This window comes from Grus americana, chromosome 26 (genome assembly GCF_028858705.1).
Source record: "Grus americana isolate bGruAme1 chromosome 26, bGruAme1.mat, whole genome shotgun sequence".
Lineage (NCBI taxonomy): Eukaryota > Metazoa > Chordata > Aves > Gruiformes > Gruidae > Grus > Grus americana.
The window spans coordinates 6,035,772-6,050,900 of record NC_072877.1 but is presented as its reverse complement, the minus strand read 5'-3'; the positions used below and the strand labels follow the sequence as shown (position 1 = coordinate 6,050,900).

General features: G+C 70.0%; 5 protein-coding genes across 8 annotated transcripts; 3 read left to right on the top strand and 2 right to left on the bottom strand.

Annotated features, from left to right (window-relative positions):
• Nucleotides 1–39: 39 nt before the first annotated feature.
• Nucleotides 40–4,924, bottom strand: GGCX (gamma-glutamyl carboxylase). The gene is made up of 16 exons (XM_054804364.1): nt 4,854–4,924; nt 4,791–4,801; nt 4,496–4,717; nt 4,029–4,187; nt 3,486–3,651; nt 3,127–3,205; nt 2,925–3,031; nt 2,476–2,639; nt 2,049–2,311; nt 1,521–1,652; nt 1,281–1,432; nt 1,039–1,208; nt 808–938; nt 576–723; nt 289–484; nt 40–209 (listed from the first exon to the last, which is right to left on the bottom strand). The coding sequence occupies exons 1-16, from the start codon at nt 4,922–4,924 to the stop codon at nt 68–70; spliced, it is 2,313 nt and encodes a 770-aa protein (XP_054660339.1). The 3' UTR covers nt 40–67.
• A 13-nt stretch (nt 4,925–4,937) lies between these two features.
• Nucleotides 4,938–6,732, top strand: VAMP8 (vesicle associated membrane protein 8). The gene is made up of 3 exons (XM_054804625.1): nt 4,938–5,094; nt 6,020–6,220; nt 6,507–6,732. The coding sequence occupies exons 1-3, from the start codon at nt 5,092–5,094 to the stop codon at nt 6,648–6,650; spliced, it is 348 nt and encodes a 115-aa protein (XP_054660600.1). The 5' UTR covers nt 4,938–5,091; the 3' UTR covers nt 6,651–6,732.
• Nucleotides 6,733–7,258: 526 nt separating this feature from the next.
• LOC129196630 (vesicle-associated membrane protein 5-like) lies at nt 7,259–9,539 on the top strand. The gene is made up of 3 exons (XM_054804408.1): nt 7,259–7,365; nt 8,198–8,329; nt 9,210–9,539. The coding sequence occupies exons 1-3, from the start codon at nt 7,363–7,365 to the stop codon at nt 9,480–9,482; spliced, it is 408 nt and encodes a 135-aa protein (XP_054660383.1). The 5' UTR covers nt 7,259–7,362; the 3' UTR covers nt 9,483–9,539.
• A 210-nt stretch (nt 9,540–9,749) lies between these two features.
• Nucleotides 9,750–11,236, bottom strand: C26H2orf68 (chromosome 26 C2orf68 homolog). 3 transcript variants are annotated; one of them, XM_054804404.1, is made up of 4 exons: nt 10,928–11,225; nt 10,697–10,812; nt 10,173–10,303; nt 9,767–10,056 (listed from the first exon to the last, which is right to left on the bottom strand). In XM_054804404.1, the coding sequence occupies exons 1-4, from the start codon at nt 11,020–11,022 to the stop codon at nt 9,934–9,936; spliced, it is 465 nt and encodes a 154-aa protein (XP_054660379.1). In that variant the 5' UTR covers nt 11,023–11,225; the 3' UTR covers nt 9,767–9,933. The 3 variants fall into 3 exon arrangements, with proteins under 3 accessions (XP_054660380.1, XP_054660379.1, XP_054660381.1); XM_054804406.1 differs by having other exon boundaries at nt 9,768–10,056; nt 10,173–10,291; nt 10,928–11,215; XM_054804405.1 differs by lacking the exon at nt 10,173–10,303 and having other exon boundaries at nt 9,750–10,056; nt 10,928–11,236.
• Nucleotides 11,237–11,327: 91 nt separating this feature from the next.
• On the top strand, nt 11,328–15,014 carry USP39 (ubiquitin specific peptidase 39). 2 transcript variants are annotated; one of them, XM_054804400.1, is made up of 12 exons: nt 11,328–11,697; nt 12,002–12,071; nt 12,163–12,257; nt 12,614–12,750; nt 12,834–12,986; nt 13,095–13,320; nt 13,402–13,479; nt 13,581–13,648; nt 13,744–14,075; nt 14,412–14,547; nt 14,635–14,721; nt 14,830–15,014. In XM_054804400.1, the coding sequence occupies exons 1-12, from the start codon at nt 11,352–11,354 to the stop codon at nt 14,875–14,877; spliced, it is 1,776 nt and encodes a 591-aa protein (XP_054660375.1). In that variant the 5' UTR covers nt 11,328–11,351; the 3' UTR covers nt 14,878–15,014. The 2 variants fall into 2 exon arrangements, with proteins under 2 accessions (XP_054660375.1, XP_054660374.1); XM_054804399.1 differs by having other exon boundaries at nt 11,344–11,697; nt 13,402–13,476.
• The last annotated feature ends 115 nt before the right edge of the window (nt 15,015–15,129 follow it).

The following is a 15,129-nucleotide window of genomic DNA, read 5'->3' as shown; positions in this document are numbered from 1 at the left end:
GAAGGCGGGGGGGGGGACTGAGGCACGGGGGGGCTGGGCTTAAAAAAAACGAGTTTATTTGGGGTGATCAGAGCTCGGGGCTCCCCTGCTCCGGCCGAGCCTCCTCTTCCTCGCCGCGCCAGTTGGCGAAGGCCACCTCCTGCGCCAGCTGCTGCAGGGACGGCCGGCCCAGCGCCAGGTTGCGAAGGGAGATGCAGGTCATCAGGGCGCTGCAAGAGGGGGGGGTCAGTCATGGAGGGAGAAATTAAGGGGGAAACCAGTGGTTTTTTGGGGTGGGAGGTGTCTCACCTGCGGCGGAAGAGGTAGAATTTCTTGCGGAGGAAGCGGTGGAGGCGCTGGGCCAGGCCGGCCTCCCGCCGCCGGTTCTGCTCCTCCAGCCGCCGCTGCCGCCGCAGGAACGCCGTCACCACCGGGTCGGCCGCAGCCCCCGCCGCCAGCGGCTCCCCCAGGATGGGCCGCAGCTCGGGGGGCAGCGGCTCCTTCTCTGCATGGACGAGAAGGGGGGTGTGAGCTTGGGGGGGGGGGGGGGAATTGGGGGGGGCTTCCCCAGGACCCCACTCAACCCTGGCGCTTACCGGTGCCGTTGTGCACGCGGTCCCGCAGCTCCTGCAGCCGCGTCAGGTTCCGCTCGAGCGCCAGCGCCGTGGTGTTGACGTAGAGGTACATGTAGCAGGAGGGCTCGGCCGACACCGTGTGCACCTTGTGGTACTGCCCCGCCGGCAGCTGCACGAGGCGGGGGGGGCCTCAGCACCCGGGGGGATGCCCCCCGGCCCCCACTCACCCACCCCCGTGTCCACGTCCCCTCACCTGCATGCCCTGACCCTCGCGCAGGGAGCGGTTGTGCTGCTGCTCCACCAGCTCCACCAGCACCTCTCCCCGCAGCACCCGCAGGCTGGTGTTCCCCAGGTCCTCGCTGACAAAGTTCTCCAGGTGCAGGCCTGGGAGGAGGGGGGGGAAAAAACCCCAAAAAACCCCAAAATAAAAATAAAAAAAGGCGGTGCAGCCCCTCTCCCCCCCGAACCCAGGGGCTCCCCGTACCGGGGAAGTCGGCGATGAAGACGGCGTCGGTGTGTCCGTCCAGCTGGCTCTCCAGCTCCTGCAGCCGCTCCCGCCAGGGCGACAGCTCCAGCAGCAGCGGCAGCAGCCAGGGCGTGGGGGACCAGGGCGACCAGGGCGCCCGCACCAAGTCCACCCGTGGGTCCACCAGCCTGCGGGGATGGGCCATCAGCACCCCGCAGCCCCCCCTGCTCTCCCCCCCCAACCCCCCCCACCCCTGAAACCTCTGCTGGAAGCGGTCGTTGATGGAGACCCAGACATCGAAGTAGATTTGGGGCTGGGAGACGTTGTAGCGGGGCAGGAGGCGGCTCAGGCAGGTCGAGTATTGCTTCAGCATGTCCGCGTGGTCCTTCCAGCGCCGGCTCTGCGTGAACACCTACCCGGGCGGGGGGTGAGGGGGGATGATGGGGACCCCCCTGTCCCATCCCCTGCGTTCCCCGCCCTGCCCTGGGGTCCCCGCTCACCCCCGGTTTGAGGTAGCCCACCTCCCCGGTGAGCCCGTCGCGGTAGGTGATCTTGACGTGCTGGTGGAAGCGGGAGTGAACCATCATGTCCCAGGAGTAGCCGTAGAGGCCGTTGGTCCAGTTGTTGTAGCCCTGGCGGGGAGAAGCGGGGGGGGAACAGGAGACATGAGGAGGGGGTGACACCAGGGGACAGCTGTGTCCCCACCCCACAGCGACAAGGAGGGGATGGGGGGCCCCTGTACACCCCCCCATCCCCTGGGTGAGCCTCCTCCCCTGGCAGTGCCCCCAATAACACCCCCTTACCCACCCTGTGCATCCCCCCCCCTTGCTAACACCCCCCCGAGCACTGCCCCATGCCCCCCAGCAGCCCCCACACACACCCCCCCAGCCTCAAGTGTCCTTTCATCCCTGTGTGCCCCAAAAATGCCCCCCAAATGCCCTCCCATCCCCCAAAATGCCCCCCCCATCCCCCCAAAACACCCCCTCGCCCCTAGCTGTGCCCCTTTGCCCCCCCCCCCCCGCCCCCACCTGGGTGATGAAGTGGGAGTAGGGCAGGAAGAGCTGCTCCAGCACGTAGAGGAGGGTGAAGGCGGCGGCCAGGTGCTGGCGAGGCCGAAGGCCCCCCCGCTGTGCCCCCCGCTCCCCATAGTGGCAGTCGGGGCTGGGCCGGGGGGGCTGGGTGCTGGGCAGCACCCTCCGCAGCCAGGGCGGGCAGCGGGCGCAGAGGCGCCGGGGCCAGCTGGGGTGGCAGAACAGCCCGCTGCTGGCCAGCATGGTGTAGGGGAACATCCCTGGGGGGGGACACGGGACACTTGGGGACCCCCTGGCCGCACAACAGGGTCCCTGAGGGGGGCGGGGGGGCGGCTGGGCCCCCCTGCCCAAGCTGCGGGCGATTTGGGGGGCGGGAGTGTGCTCTGCGTGTCGTCCCCCCCCCCCCCCCCCCCCCGCGTCTCACCGATGCTGAAGAGCTGGGAGTTCATGCAGTGGAAGTAGGTGACGAAGAAGAGGGCGAGGGGGCGGGTGGCGTCGAAGAAGAGGAGGAAGCCGGCGGAGAGGTCGAGCACCAGCCCCCCCCCGTGCACCACCAGCAGGCTGGTCATCTCCTCCGACAGCACCAGCCTGCGGCAGGGCCATCACCCTCCTCATCCTCATCGCGTCACCGTCACCCTCCTCATCCTCGCCCCGTCCCCCTCATCCTCGCCCCGTCCCTGTTAGCCTATCACCCTCCTCATCCTCGCCCTGTCATCCTCATCCTCGCCCCGTCCCTGTTAGCCCATCACCCTCCTCATCCTCGTCCTGTCACCCTCATCCTCGCCCTGTCACCCTCATCCTCGCCCCGTCCCTGTTAGCCCATCACCCTCCTCATCCTCGCCCCGTCCCCCCCATCGCCCTCCTCATCCTCACCTGAAGGGTGCGAAGAGCCAGTGGCGGGCAAGGGACCCCATGGAGTAGCCGCCCACCCAGTCGGCGTCCAGCTTCTTCAGCCCCGCGATGAAGTAGACGATGAAGATCTGGGGGGGGGGGAGGAGAATGGGTGATGGGGGAGGGGCTGGGGGGTGGTCCCAGAGGGGCCCCCGGGGCGGGGGAGGGGGACAGGGCACCCCACCTGTGCGCGCAGCAGGGTGTAGTTCCACAGCGGCACGTGGGCGTTCCTCTTCTGGGGACGGAGGAGCCCGTCCAGCGACCTGCGGGGACACGGGGCGTAGTGGGGACACGGGGCGTAGTGGGGACACGGGGGGACACACACACACACCACCCCGGGAAAGGGGGTAACCATCACCCCACGGCGACCCACAGCCAGGGGACCCGGTGCCGTGGGGGACACGGGGCCTGCGCCACCCCAGGGCCACCCCCCCCACTGGGCGCCCCAACACCTTGGCGCCCTGCAGAACCCCCCTGGGAGCCCCAGTCGCACCCCACGGGTGCCTTGGGGGAGCCTCCCGGGGTGCTGGCGGCAGTGCCCACCCGTAGCGGTCGGCGCCCAGCAGCGCGAGCTGGAAGGCCAGGAGCCCGTAGAGGTAGGAGTGGTTGTTCCAGGAGGTCTTGTCCAGCAGCAGCACATACCAGTACGGCCCCAGGAAGGCGGCGCAGCTCAGGCGGTAGCAGCACCCCGCCATGACGCCCAGCGCCCCTGCGGGCACCGCAGCCCTCCTGTCCCCGCTCCTTTCCCTCGGGTCCCCGTCCCCATCCTTCCCTCGGTTCCCCTCAGGTCCCCGGTTCCCCTCCTGTCCCCGTCCCCATCCTTCCCCCCAGTTCCCCTCCTGTCCCCGTCCTTCCCCCAGTTCCCGCCCCCACACCCGTCCCCGCTCCCCCTGGTACCTGTCCCCCATCCCGGTGCCACCCCTGGTGCCCGTCTCAGGCCCCGTCCCCCTTTGCCATCCCAGTGCCTGTCCCAGAGACGGGGCCGCCCCCCGCCCGTCCCCATCCCACCCCGGTTCCCCCGTCCCCGGGTCCCGTCCCCGTCCCCAGGGTGACGCTCGCCCCGTTCCCGTCCCGCGCCCCCCGTACCCAGGAACATGACGGCGTAGAGCAGGTACATCCAGTCGAGGGGCAGCGGCCGCAGGAAGGGCAGCAGCGGGAACCGACAGACCTCCAGCCCGTCCAGGAACCGCTGGTCCAGCTGCGCCAGGCCCCGCTCCTGCGGCACGTCCAGCGCCATCAGCAGCCCTGCGGCCGGGAGGGCGGTCAGCGACCCGGGCACCCCCCGCCCCCGGGCGGACGCTGACACCCCCCCCACACACCCCCCCCCGACCTTTGCTCCGGTGCTGACGTGTCCGGGCCCGGACGTCCCGACCCTCCCCCCGTACCTGGGGCCCCCGATCCCGAAGCCCGGAGCCGCCCCCCAAAGCCCCCCCTTGTCCTCCCTGCAGCCCCCCGGCCCCCCCCCGGAGCTCCCCCGACCCCCCTCACCCCCCCGATCTCCCCGGTGTCCCGCGGAGCCCCCCCTGCCCCCCGGTTCCCCCGTTTTCCTCCACCGAAGGCGGCCCGGAAGGCCCCGAGCGCGGCAGGGTCTGTGGGCCGGTGCAGCAGCCGGACGAAGCGGTGCCACCGCGTCAGGTCCCGCAGCTCGAAGCCCAGGAGGCGCCGGGCCAGGCCGGGGCCGGTACCGGGGCCCTTGGCGGGGCCGGGGGGGGCCGGGGATCCCCCCGCCGCCGCCGCCGCCTCCCCCCGCTCCGGCCGCCTCCGCCGCGCCGGGCCTGTGGGGGGGTCAGGGGTCAGAGGTCAGAGGGCACCGGCACACACCACCCCCCCCCCCGCCCCGGTTCTCACCCGCCGCCGCCGCCGCCATCGCTCTGGCCCCGCCCCCCCGCGCCACACGTCACTCCACGTCACGGGGCGCGGCCGCCAATCGCCACCGCCCCCCGGCGCGAGGGGCGGGGGGCGCGGGCCTCCCCCTCCCCCATCCCCTCTGACCCCCTGACCCCGCCGCGACCCCTGACCCCGCCGTCACCCCCCGGGCCCCGCCGCGACCCCTGACCCCGCCCCCCGGGCCCGCCGCTCCCGGAAGCCCCGAACGGGGCGGGGTCAGGGGTCAGGGGCCGCGGCGGGAGCGGAGCGGAGCGGCCCGGCCATGGTGGGACGGGGGGGTGGGGGGGTCTCCGGGGCGCCCCGGGGCCCATAGGGTGCTGGGGGAGGGGCCCGGGAGGGCTGGGGGGCGCCGGGAGGGGACTGCGGCACGTGGGGCGCCCGTAGGGTGCTCGGGGGGTGCCCGTGGGGCGTTTGTTCAGGGTGTCCATGGGGTGTTTGTTTAGGGTGCCCATAAGGTGCTCAGGGGGTGCCCATAGGGTGCTCGGGGAAGTGCCCAGGGTGCCTATAGGGCGCTCAGGGGGTGCCTGTGGGGGTCTGGGGTACACATGGGGCACCTATAGGGTGCTCAGGGTGCCTGTAGGGTGCTTGGGGTTGCCTATAGGGTGCTTGGGGGGTGCATATGGGGGCTCTGGGGTGCCTATAGGGAAGTGGCCAGGGTGCCGATGGGTGCTGGTCAGGTGCTGGGTGCTGGTACGGAGGGTATATGGAGTGCTGGGGGGTGCTATGGGATCCATATGGGGTACTTGGGGGGTGCCTGAGGGGTGCTGGGGGGTGCCAGGGTGCATGAGGAGCGCCTGAGGTGCCCACAGGGTGCTTGAGGAAGGGCCCAGGGTGCACGTGGGGTGCTTGGGGTGGATGTGGGGTGCTCAGGGTGCCCATGGGGGGGCCGGGGGTCTGTATGGGGTGCTCAGGGGTCTATATGGGGTGCCTATAGGGTGCCTGGGGGGGGATATGGGATACTTGGGGTGCCTATAGGGTGCTTAGGGAAGTGCCTGAGCATCGTATAGGGTGCTCGGGGTGGATATGGGGCGCTGAGGGTGCCTTTGGGTGCCCAGGGGGTATGTGGGTGCTACGGGGCGCTCGGGGGTGGGTACGGGGTGCCTGTGGGGTGCTGGGGGGGCGTCGGGGTCCCTGCGGGGTGCTGGGGGTGCCACCGGCTGCCCGCCCTGACGCCTGCCCCGCACTACCAGGCGGGCAGCATGGCGGGCAGCGTTGCGGGCAGCGTTGCAGGCAGCGAGGCGGGCAGCGAGGCGGGCAGCGGGCGCGTGCGGGCGCTGCAGCAGGAGGTGGAAGGCGTCAAAACCATCATGACCCAGAACGTGGAGCGGATCCTGGCGCGGGGCGAGAACCTCGAGCAGCTCCACAGCAAGAGCCAGGACCTGGAGGCCACGGTGCGGGCGGGGGGGGTGGCCACGGGGTCCCCGAGGTGACACAGGGTTCCCCTGGGTGGCACCGGCTCCTTGGGCCGGTGCTGGGACCCTGGAGGGGACAGGGGGTTGTGGGACGCGGGGTCCCCAGGGGCGAACCCGGAGGGGGCTGCAGGGCGCTTGGGTGGCAGAGGGGGGTCCCTGGGGTGGCAGTGAGGGTATCTGCAGGGTGGCACATCCCTGGGGTCACAGGGGTCCCCCCAGGGTGGCAGGGGGGTCCCTGTGTCCCCCCTGAGTGACGTCCCTGCAGTCGGAGCACTTCAAGACGACGTCGCAGAAGATGGCCCGCCGGTACTGGTGGAAGAACGTGAAGCTGCTCGTCATCCTCGGCCTCGTGGGTGCCATCATCCTCATCCTCATCATCCTCCTGGCCACCGGCACCATCCCCACCTAGAGCCCCTGTCCCGCCCCGGGGACCCCCCGGTGTCCACCCCCCCCGCGTCCCCGAGGAATACAGGGGTGCCGAGTGCCGTGGGGCTGGGGGTGTGTCTGTGCGGGGGGGCACACGCGTGGGCACGGGCAGGGCGGGGAGCGGTGCCAGGCGGGCGGCTGGCGCCGGGGGACAAAGGGCGCAGTGTTGGTGGCACCGCCACCCTGCCGGGGTGGGACGGGGGGGGGGGCACCCAGGTGGGGGGAGGCGTGGGGGGCGGGCTGGGGGGCTGGGGGGGTCCCGGGGGGAAATGGGGGTCCCGGAGGGGGCTCTGGGGGGTTCTGGGGGGACATGGGGGGGATCCCCCCATCTGGGGGGCTGTAGGGATGGGGGGTCTTTGGGGGACCCACGTCTGGGGTGGGCCTGGGGGACCCCCCACCTGGGGGCTGCAGGGACCTGGGGGGCCTGAGTGGGGGGTGCCGGGGGTCCCGGGGCTGCGGGGTCGGGGGGGTCCCGGCGGTTCCCACCCACGGAGGGTCCCGGGGACACCCACCCCGGGGGGCGGCGGGGCCGGGGGTGCCCGGGGAGGGGACACACGGTCCCGTCCATGGCCCCGGGAGGGGGGGGGGCGGTCCTGGTCCCTCCCGCCGGGGGCGGCCGCTGGGGCTCGGGGCAGGACGGGACCGGGGACGGGGACGGGACGGGCGCTTCGGGACCGGCACCGGCCCCGCGGACCATGGTGAGCGCCGGGGGACTCCGCCGCCGCTTTCGCTTTCGCTTCCCGGGGGGCCGGAGCGGGACGGGCGGGGGGAGGCACGGGCCCCCCCCGGGATTTGGGGACCGCCCCGGTCCCGGCCGCCCCCCCCCCCCGGTTCTTCCTGCTGGCGGGAGGGGCACGGCCCTGGCGGGGGGGGGAGTGTCCCGCGTGGGACTGTCCGTGTCCCCACGTCCCTGCGCGTGTCCCAGCCCCCCCGTGGTGCCCGTCCCCGACGGTCTCCTGTCCCCACGTGGTCCCTCCTCACGGCACCACGTCCCCACGCTGCCACGTCCCTGGGGGGCCCGTGGGACCCTCCTCGCCGTGCCTGTGTCCCCATTGTCCCCTTGCACCCCATTCCTGTGGTGCCCATGTCCCCATGCACCCCATTATCCCCATGTCCCCATTGTCCCTGTGTGCCCATTGTCCCCATGTCCCCATTGTCCCCATGCACCCCATTCCTGTGGTGCCCATGTCCCCATGCACCCCATTATCCCCATGTCCCCATGTCCCCATTGTCCCCATGCACCCCATTCCTGTGGTGCCCATGTCCCCATTGTCCCTGTGTGCCCCATTGTCCCCATTGTCCCCATTGTCCCCTTGCACCCCATTCCTGTGGTGCCCATGTCCCCATTGTCCCCATGTCCCCATTGTCCCCGTGCGCCCCCTTCCCTGGGGTCCCCATGTGTCCCCTTCTCGCGTTACCATTGTCCCCATGGCCCCCCCCAGTCCCAGTCCCAGTGTCCCCACGTCCCCTCGCGGTGCCCGTGCGCAGGGTGCTGGTGTCCCCACTGGTGTGTGTGCCCCGTGTCCCCAGGCGGGGCTGGCGCGGTGCCAGCGCGAGGCAGAGGAGGTGACGGAGCTGATGAAGCAGAACTTCACCCGGGCGCTCGAGCGGGACGGACGCCTCCGCGACCTCGACAGCCGGGCCCAGGAGCTGCGCGCCATGGTGGGCACACGGGGCACCTATAGGGACGTATAGCTCAGGGGGGGCACACGCACCCATGGGGGACATTACAGGGACATATAGCCCTGGGGGACACACACTATAGGGACATACAGCCTTGGGGGACACACACTATAGGGACATATAGCCCTGGGGGACACACACTATAGGGACATATAGCTCTGGGGGACACACACTATAGGGACATACAGCCTTGGGGGACACACAGTATAGGGACATATAGCCCTGGGGGACACACACTATAGGGACATACAGCCTTGGGGGACACACAGTATAGGGACATATAGCCCTGGGGGACACACACTATAGGGACATACAGCCTTGGGGGACACACACTATAGGGACATATAGCCCTGGGGGACACACACTATAGGGACATACAGCCTTGGGGGACACACACTATAGGGACATATAGCTCTGGGACACACACACTATAGGGACATACAGCCTTGGGGGACACACAGTATAGGGACATATAGCCCTGGGACACACACACTATAGGGGACACACACCACAGGGACATAGAGCCCTGGGGGACACACTCTATAGGGACACACAGCCCCAGGGGAGACGCACTATAGGGATGTATAGCCCTGGGGGACACTATAGAGGGGACAGCCCCGAGGACACATAGCCATATGTAACATATAGCATTAGCAGGATGTATAGCCCCGAGGGAGGGGTGCAGCCTTGTGGGGAAGATGCTATAGGGCCCTATAGCCCGGGGGGGGGCTTGGACACACACACTATAGGGCCATATAGCCCGGGGGGGGAACTATGGGCCCCTGCAGCCCCCCCCCGGGCACTCCAGGCCTATATGGCCGGGGTGGTACCCTATAGACCCCCTGCGCTGTCCCCGCAGGGCGAAGCCTTCACCCGCAGCACCCGGGCGGTGGCGCGGCAGCAGCGCAGGGGACACCGGCGCTGGCGCCTGGGGCTGGCGGCCATCGGCCTCGCCGCCCTCCTCCTCCTCCTCCTCCTCGCCGTTGGCCTGGCGCTCTGGCTGCCGCGGCGCCCGCCCGTCACCGTCGTCACCCCCGCTGTCGTCACCCCCGGTACCCCCCCCCCCCCGGCGGGGACCAAGCCCCCCAGCACCACGGGGAGTCTGGTAGGACTTTGGGAGACCCTACAATAACAAAGCAGCGGGGGCTGTTTTGGGGAGCCCCTACAATAAATAAGAACCAGGACTTGTTTTGGGGAGACCCTACAATAACGAAGCAGCGGGAGTGACACTGGGGACACCCCGGCTTGTCCCCAAGGGTGGGGGAGGACCCAGATGGGTCCCTGGGGACACGACGGCACCTGGGGAGGGCAGGGGATGGGGGGGGCCCTGGGGACACAGCACCTATCGGCACCCACGGGGGGTGGGGGGCACCCTGGCACCCACGGCGACACGCCGGGGTCCCTCCCGTGCCTCAGTTTCCCCGAGCAGAGCAACGCCGCAGCCTCGCAGCACCTTTATTGACACCAGGCAGCAGCTGGCACCCATCCCCGGGGGACACACACACCCCGTCCCTGCCGGGGGGGCTGGGGGGGCAGCAGGGTCCCCCGGGGGGTGGCAGCGTCCCCGGGGGGGGTCGGCAGCGTCACCCCGTCCCTCGGCGCTTGCTGAGCTCGTCCTGCACGCGCTGGCAGAGGGCCCGGCGCAGGGCGGGCTCCAGCGGGCTCCGGGCGCAGACCCGCCGCGTCACCTCCTCCGCGCTGTCCCCCTGCAACACCCTGTCACCCATGGGTGCCCCGACACGCCGCCCGGCCCTCGCCCGCCCCTTGCACCCATGGGTGCCCCCCCCCTCCCGGGGCCGTGGGCGGCCGGCGGGGTCCCCACCTGGTGCACGATGACGGCGGTGACGCACCCGTCGTCCCCCTCGTACTCCAGGCAGAAGAGCCGGGGCCCGCGGGTGTCGGCAGGGGGGGGCCCCGGGCTGGCGTCACCCCCGGGACCCCCTGCGGCGGCGCCTGCACCCTCAGGCCCACCCTTGGGTGCTCCCCCCACCTACCCAGGGGTGCCTCCCCATCCCCAACCATCTCTTGGGTGCCCCCCCCTCAACGTCCCAGCCCACCCTGGGGTCCCCCCGCCAGGGGTGCCCCCCCCCAACGTCCCAGCCCACTCTGGGGTGCCCCCCCAACGTCCCAGCCCACCCTGGGGTCCCCCCCCACCCAGGGGTGCCCCCCCATCTCTCCCGTGGGAACCCCCCCACGTCCCAGCCCACCACAGGGTGTCCCCCCCAGGGGTGCCCCCCCCCCCCCAGCCCACCCGGGGGTGCCCCATCACCCTCCCCCCACCCCTGGGTGCCCACCCTGACCCCCCCCCCCCCCCATTTGTCCCCACCCTTGGGTGCCCCCGCTCACCGGGCCGGCGGGGCCGGTACACCTGCTGGTCGGGGCGGCGGGGCCGGGGCGGGGTGGGGGTGAGCCGGCCCCGTGCCCGCCCCCGCGCCTGCCGCACCGCCCGCTCGTAGGCGTCCCTGCGCACCGGGGGGGACGGGGGGTTACCGGGGGGACCGGGGCCGCGCTGGCCCGCTGGGGTTGAGGGGCCCCGGGAGGCCCCGGGCCGGTTCAGGGCCCCGCCGGTGCCGGTACCTGGCGATCTGGTTGCGGCGGATGTGCCGCACGAAGCCGTGACTCATATCCAGCCGCCCGCCCGGCCGGCAGCGCCAGCCCGCGGTCGCCTCCATCAGCCGCCGCCGGGACCGGCCTGCAGAGGGAGACTGTGGGCAAAACTGCCCCGCCGGTAACGGGATGCGGTCCCTTTAAAAGCCCCGCCGGCCGCCGCGGGCCCGGCGCGCATGCGCAGGCGCAGAAGAGGCGTTGCCCTCCCCGGCGGCCGCGCACATGCGCAGTAATGATGACGCGACGGCCGTGCCGCCGGTGGGCCGGCAACGCATGCGCAAAGAGGCTGCGAGGCGCACTTCTGCGCATGCGGAGTCAGCCGTTACGCGCGGTTTGGCCACGCCCCCCCTCCGCGCCTGCGCCCTGCGGCCGCCGAGCCTGCGCAGTGTGCGGGATGTCGAGCCGCGGGAAGCGGGAGCGGGAGCGGGAGGCCCGGGCGGCCCCGCGGGGAACGGGCGGCGGCTCCTCCTCCTCCTCATCGCGGGGCTCGTCGCGGAGCCGTCGGGACGGGGAGGCGGAGCGGTCCCGGGGGCGGCGGGAAGCGGAGCGGGACCGCGGGCGGCGGGAGGCGGCGGAGGCGACCCCGGTCCTTCCGCTCCCGGTGGATCCCGCCCGGATCAAGCGGGAACCGGGTGCGGGTATCGGCTCCTGGGGGGGCTCCGCCACCACCACCGGCCCGGTGCGCGTTAAACGCGAGCGTGAGCCTGATGGCGACTCCGATCCTGAGCCAGAGCCCACCGGTGCGCACCGGGAATGGGGGGGGGGGGCACAGGGAATGGGGGGGGCACCGGGGAGGTGGGGAACCGGGGGTACGGGGGACACCGGGACCGATCCTGGGGGTCCCGGGCTTAGGCCTGGGTACGGGGGGGAGGCACCGGGGGGAAGCGGGGCTCAGCCCTGGTGGTGCTGAGCGGGGCGGGCTGGGCCTTTGCTGTGTCTCTGATGCAAGGCCTGAGCCTTCCGCAGCCCCACGCCCCTGTACGTAGCCCCCGTACCCCTCTCCGCTAACGAAGCCCCTTCGCTAACGAGCCCTTCCCCCCGCAGTGCGCTATGGCCGTTTCGACCCCGAGGACCAGCGCAGCCGGCACTGCCCCTACCTGGACACCATCAACAAGTGAGGGGGGGGAGCGTTTTGGGGTCCCCCGGGGGCTCCCTGTCCCCCCGGGTGCCCCCCCAGCCCACCCGCAGCTCTGTCCCCACCCCAGGAGCGTCCTGGATTTCGATTTCGAGAAGCTCTGCTCCATCTCGCTGTCCCACATCAACGTCTACGCCTGCCTCGTCTGCGGGAAGTATTTCCAGGGTGAGCCCTGGCCCAGGGACTGGGGCTCTGCTGGGGGGGACGTGGGGGACACCCTGGGGCCGGGGTGCTGCTGGGGGGGATGTGGGGGACACCCTGGGGCCAGCATGCTGTCAGGGGACACAAAGGGGACACCCAAAGGCCAGGGTGCTGTCTGGGGGGGGACACAGGGACCCTCAGGGTGAGCAGAAGCAGCCCCAGATGTGGGTGAGGAATTGCTTCTGCCCCATCTCTGTCTTCTCGTGACGTTTCTGTCCCCCCTCCCTCCTTTCTGGGGACCCGAGCCCCCCCCCCGTGCCCCCCCCATCTCCCCCCGGTGCCCCCCACCCCCCTCCCTGACCCCCTCCTCTCCCCCACAGGCCGCGGGCTGAAGTCTCATGCCTACATCCACAGCGTGCAGTTTAGCCACCACGTCTTCCTCAACCTCCACACCCTCAAGTTTTACTGTCTGCCCGATAACTACGAGATCATCGACTCCTCACTGGAGGACATCACGGTGTGTCGAGGGGGAGGCCGAGCCACCCCGGGGGGGTTCGGTTTCGTGCCCCCCGCCCTTTTCTGACACCGTTTCTCCTGCAGTACGTGCTGAAGCCCACCTTCACTGCGCAGCAGATCACCAACCTGGACAAGCAGGCCAAGCTCTCCCGCGCCTACGACGGCACCACGTACCTGCCTGGCATCGTGGGGCTCAACAACATCAAAGCCAACGACTACGCCAACGCCGTCCTCCAGGTATCGCTGCGGTGGCGGGGGGGCTCCAGGCTTCATTTTTGGGGTGAAAACCCCGCAAATCCTCACCCTGGGAGTGACAGGGATGCTTCCCGGCTCCTCTCTCCGCAGGCTTTATCCAACGTTCCGCCGTTGAGGAATTATTTTTTGGAGGAGGAGAACTACAAAAGCATCCAGCGCCCGCCCGGGGACATCATGTTCCTGCTGGTGCAGCGTTTCGGGGAGCTGATGCGGAAACTGTGGAACCCCCGGAACTTCAAAGCTCACGTCTCGCCCCACGAGATGCTGCAGGCTGTGGTCCTCTGCAGTAAGAAGAACTTCCAGATCACCAAGCAAGGTGAGGAACGGGATGGGATGGGGTGGGGGGGGGCTCTGGATCCGGCCCTTCCCCGGTTCTGACCTCTGCTCCTGTTCGTAGGGGACGGGGTGGATTTCCTCTCCTGGTTCCTGAACGCGCTGCACTCGGCCCTGGGCGGCACGAAGAAGAAGAAGAAGAGTGAGCAGAGGGCGATGAAGGCCCTTTGTTCCCTCGGGGCGCCCCGCTCGGGTGACGCTTGTCACCCCTGGTCCCCCACCGATGTCTTTCTGTCCCCGCAGCCATCGTCACTGACGTCTTTCAGGGCTCCATGCGCATCTTCACCAAAAAGCTGCCTCACCCGGATCTGGTAAGTACGTGGAGAGATGAAGCGGGGGGTGTTCTCGCCCCTGTGGGGGTCCACAAGCCTCCCCCCCCCGCGCCTCTGACCCCCGTCTCCCGCAGCCAGCCGAGGAGAAGGCGCAGCTCCTGCAGAACACCGAGTACCAGGAGATGATGGTGGAATCCACCTTCATGTACCTGACGTTGGACCTTCCCACCGCCCCGCTCTACAAGGACGAGAAAGAGCAGCTGATCATCCCCCAGGTGCCCCTCTTCAGCATCTTGGCCAAATTCAACGGCGCCACCGAGAAGGAGTACAAAACCTACAAGGAGAACTTTCTGAAGCGCTTCCAGCTCACCAAGCTGCCTCCCTACCTCATCTTCTGCATCAAGCGCTTCACCAAGAACAACTTCTTCGTGGAGAAGAACCCCACCATCGTCAACTTCCCCATCACGTGAGCGATGGAGAGCCCTGGGTGGGCACTTGGGGTCCCCATCTCCCTTCCCCTGTGCCCTGTTGGGGGCTTGGGAGCATCTGGGGGGGGGGTTGGGAGCATCTGGGGGGGGGGTGAGAGCATTGACGGGGGGGTTGGAAGTATCTGGGGGGGGGTCTGAGAGCATCTGGGGGGGACTGAAGGCACCTAAGGAGGGTTTGAGAACACCTAGGTGAGGTTTGGAGACATCTAAGGGGTGTTGGGAGCATCTGGGGGGGTGCTGTGGGGGGTGCAGGGGTTCCTCTGAGGTCCGGGTGCTGGGGGTACCCTGCTGAGGGGTGCTGGGGGGGTCCCCAGGAACGTGGACCTGCGGGAGTACCTGTCGGAGGAGGTGCAGGCGGCGCACGCCAACACCACCTACGACCTCATTGCCAACATCGTGCACGACGGGAAACCCTCCGAGGGCTCTTACCGCATCCACGTGCTGCACCACGTGAGTGTCCCTCATCCCTGAGGTGGGGGGGGGGGATGGTGACAAGGGGGGGGTGGCCCCTTTGGTGTCACCTCCGTCCCCTCGCAGGGCACCGGGAAGTGGTACGAGCTGCAGGACCTGCAGGTGACCGACATCTTGCCACAGATGATCACCCTCTCAGAGGCCTACATCCAGGTGAGGGGCTTCAGTGACAGCGAGGGGGGGTCCCGGGGGACGCTCGTCGCCCCCCCAGATTGTCCCCTTGCCCCCCACTGACCACCCCTCTGCCTCGCTCTGCCGCAGATCTGGAAGCGGCGCGAGGAGGATGAGACGAACCAACAAGGCGCCTGAGCCCCTCGGGGACACCTGCAGCCCCCTCTGCGGGTGCCTGTGTCCCCCCTGGGGGCACCCACAGCCCCCCCGGGGGCACCCAAGCCCCCACCCCGGTGCCCCCCGCCCCCATTAAAGCTCACCCGCTGTATTTTTGTAACCGCTCTTCCGCCTTCCCTCCTCTTTGGGTGTGGGGGGGGTGTCGTGGTTTTCGCAGTTGCTGGGAGGTGTGATAATTCGTCTGCTTTCCGAGAAAGCTGCCCCCCCACTGCA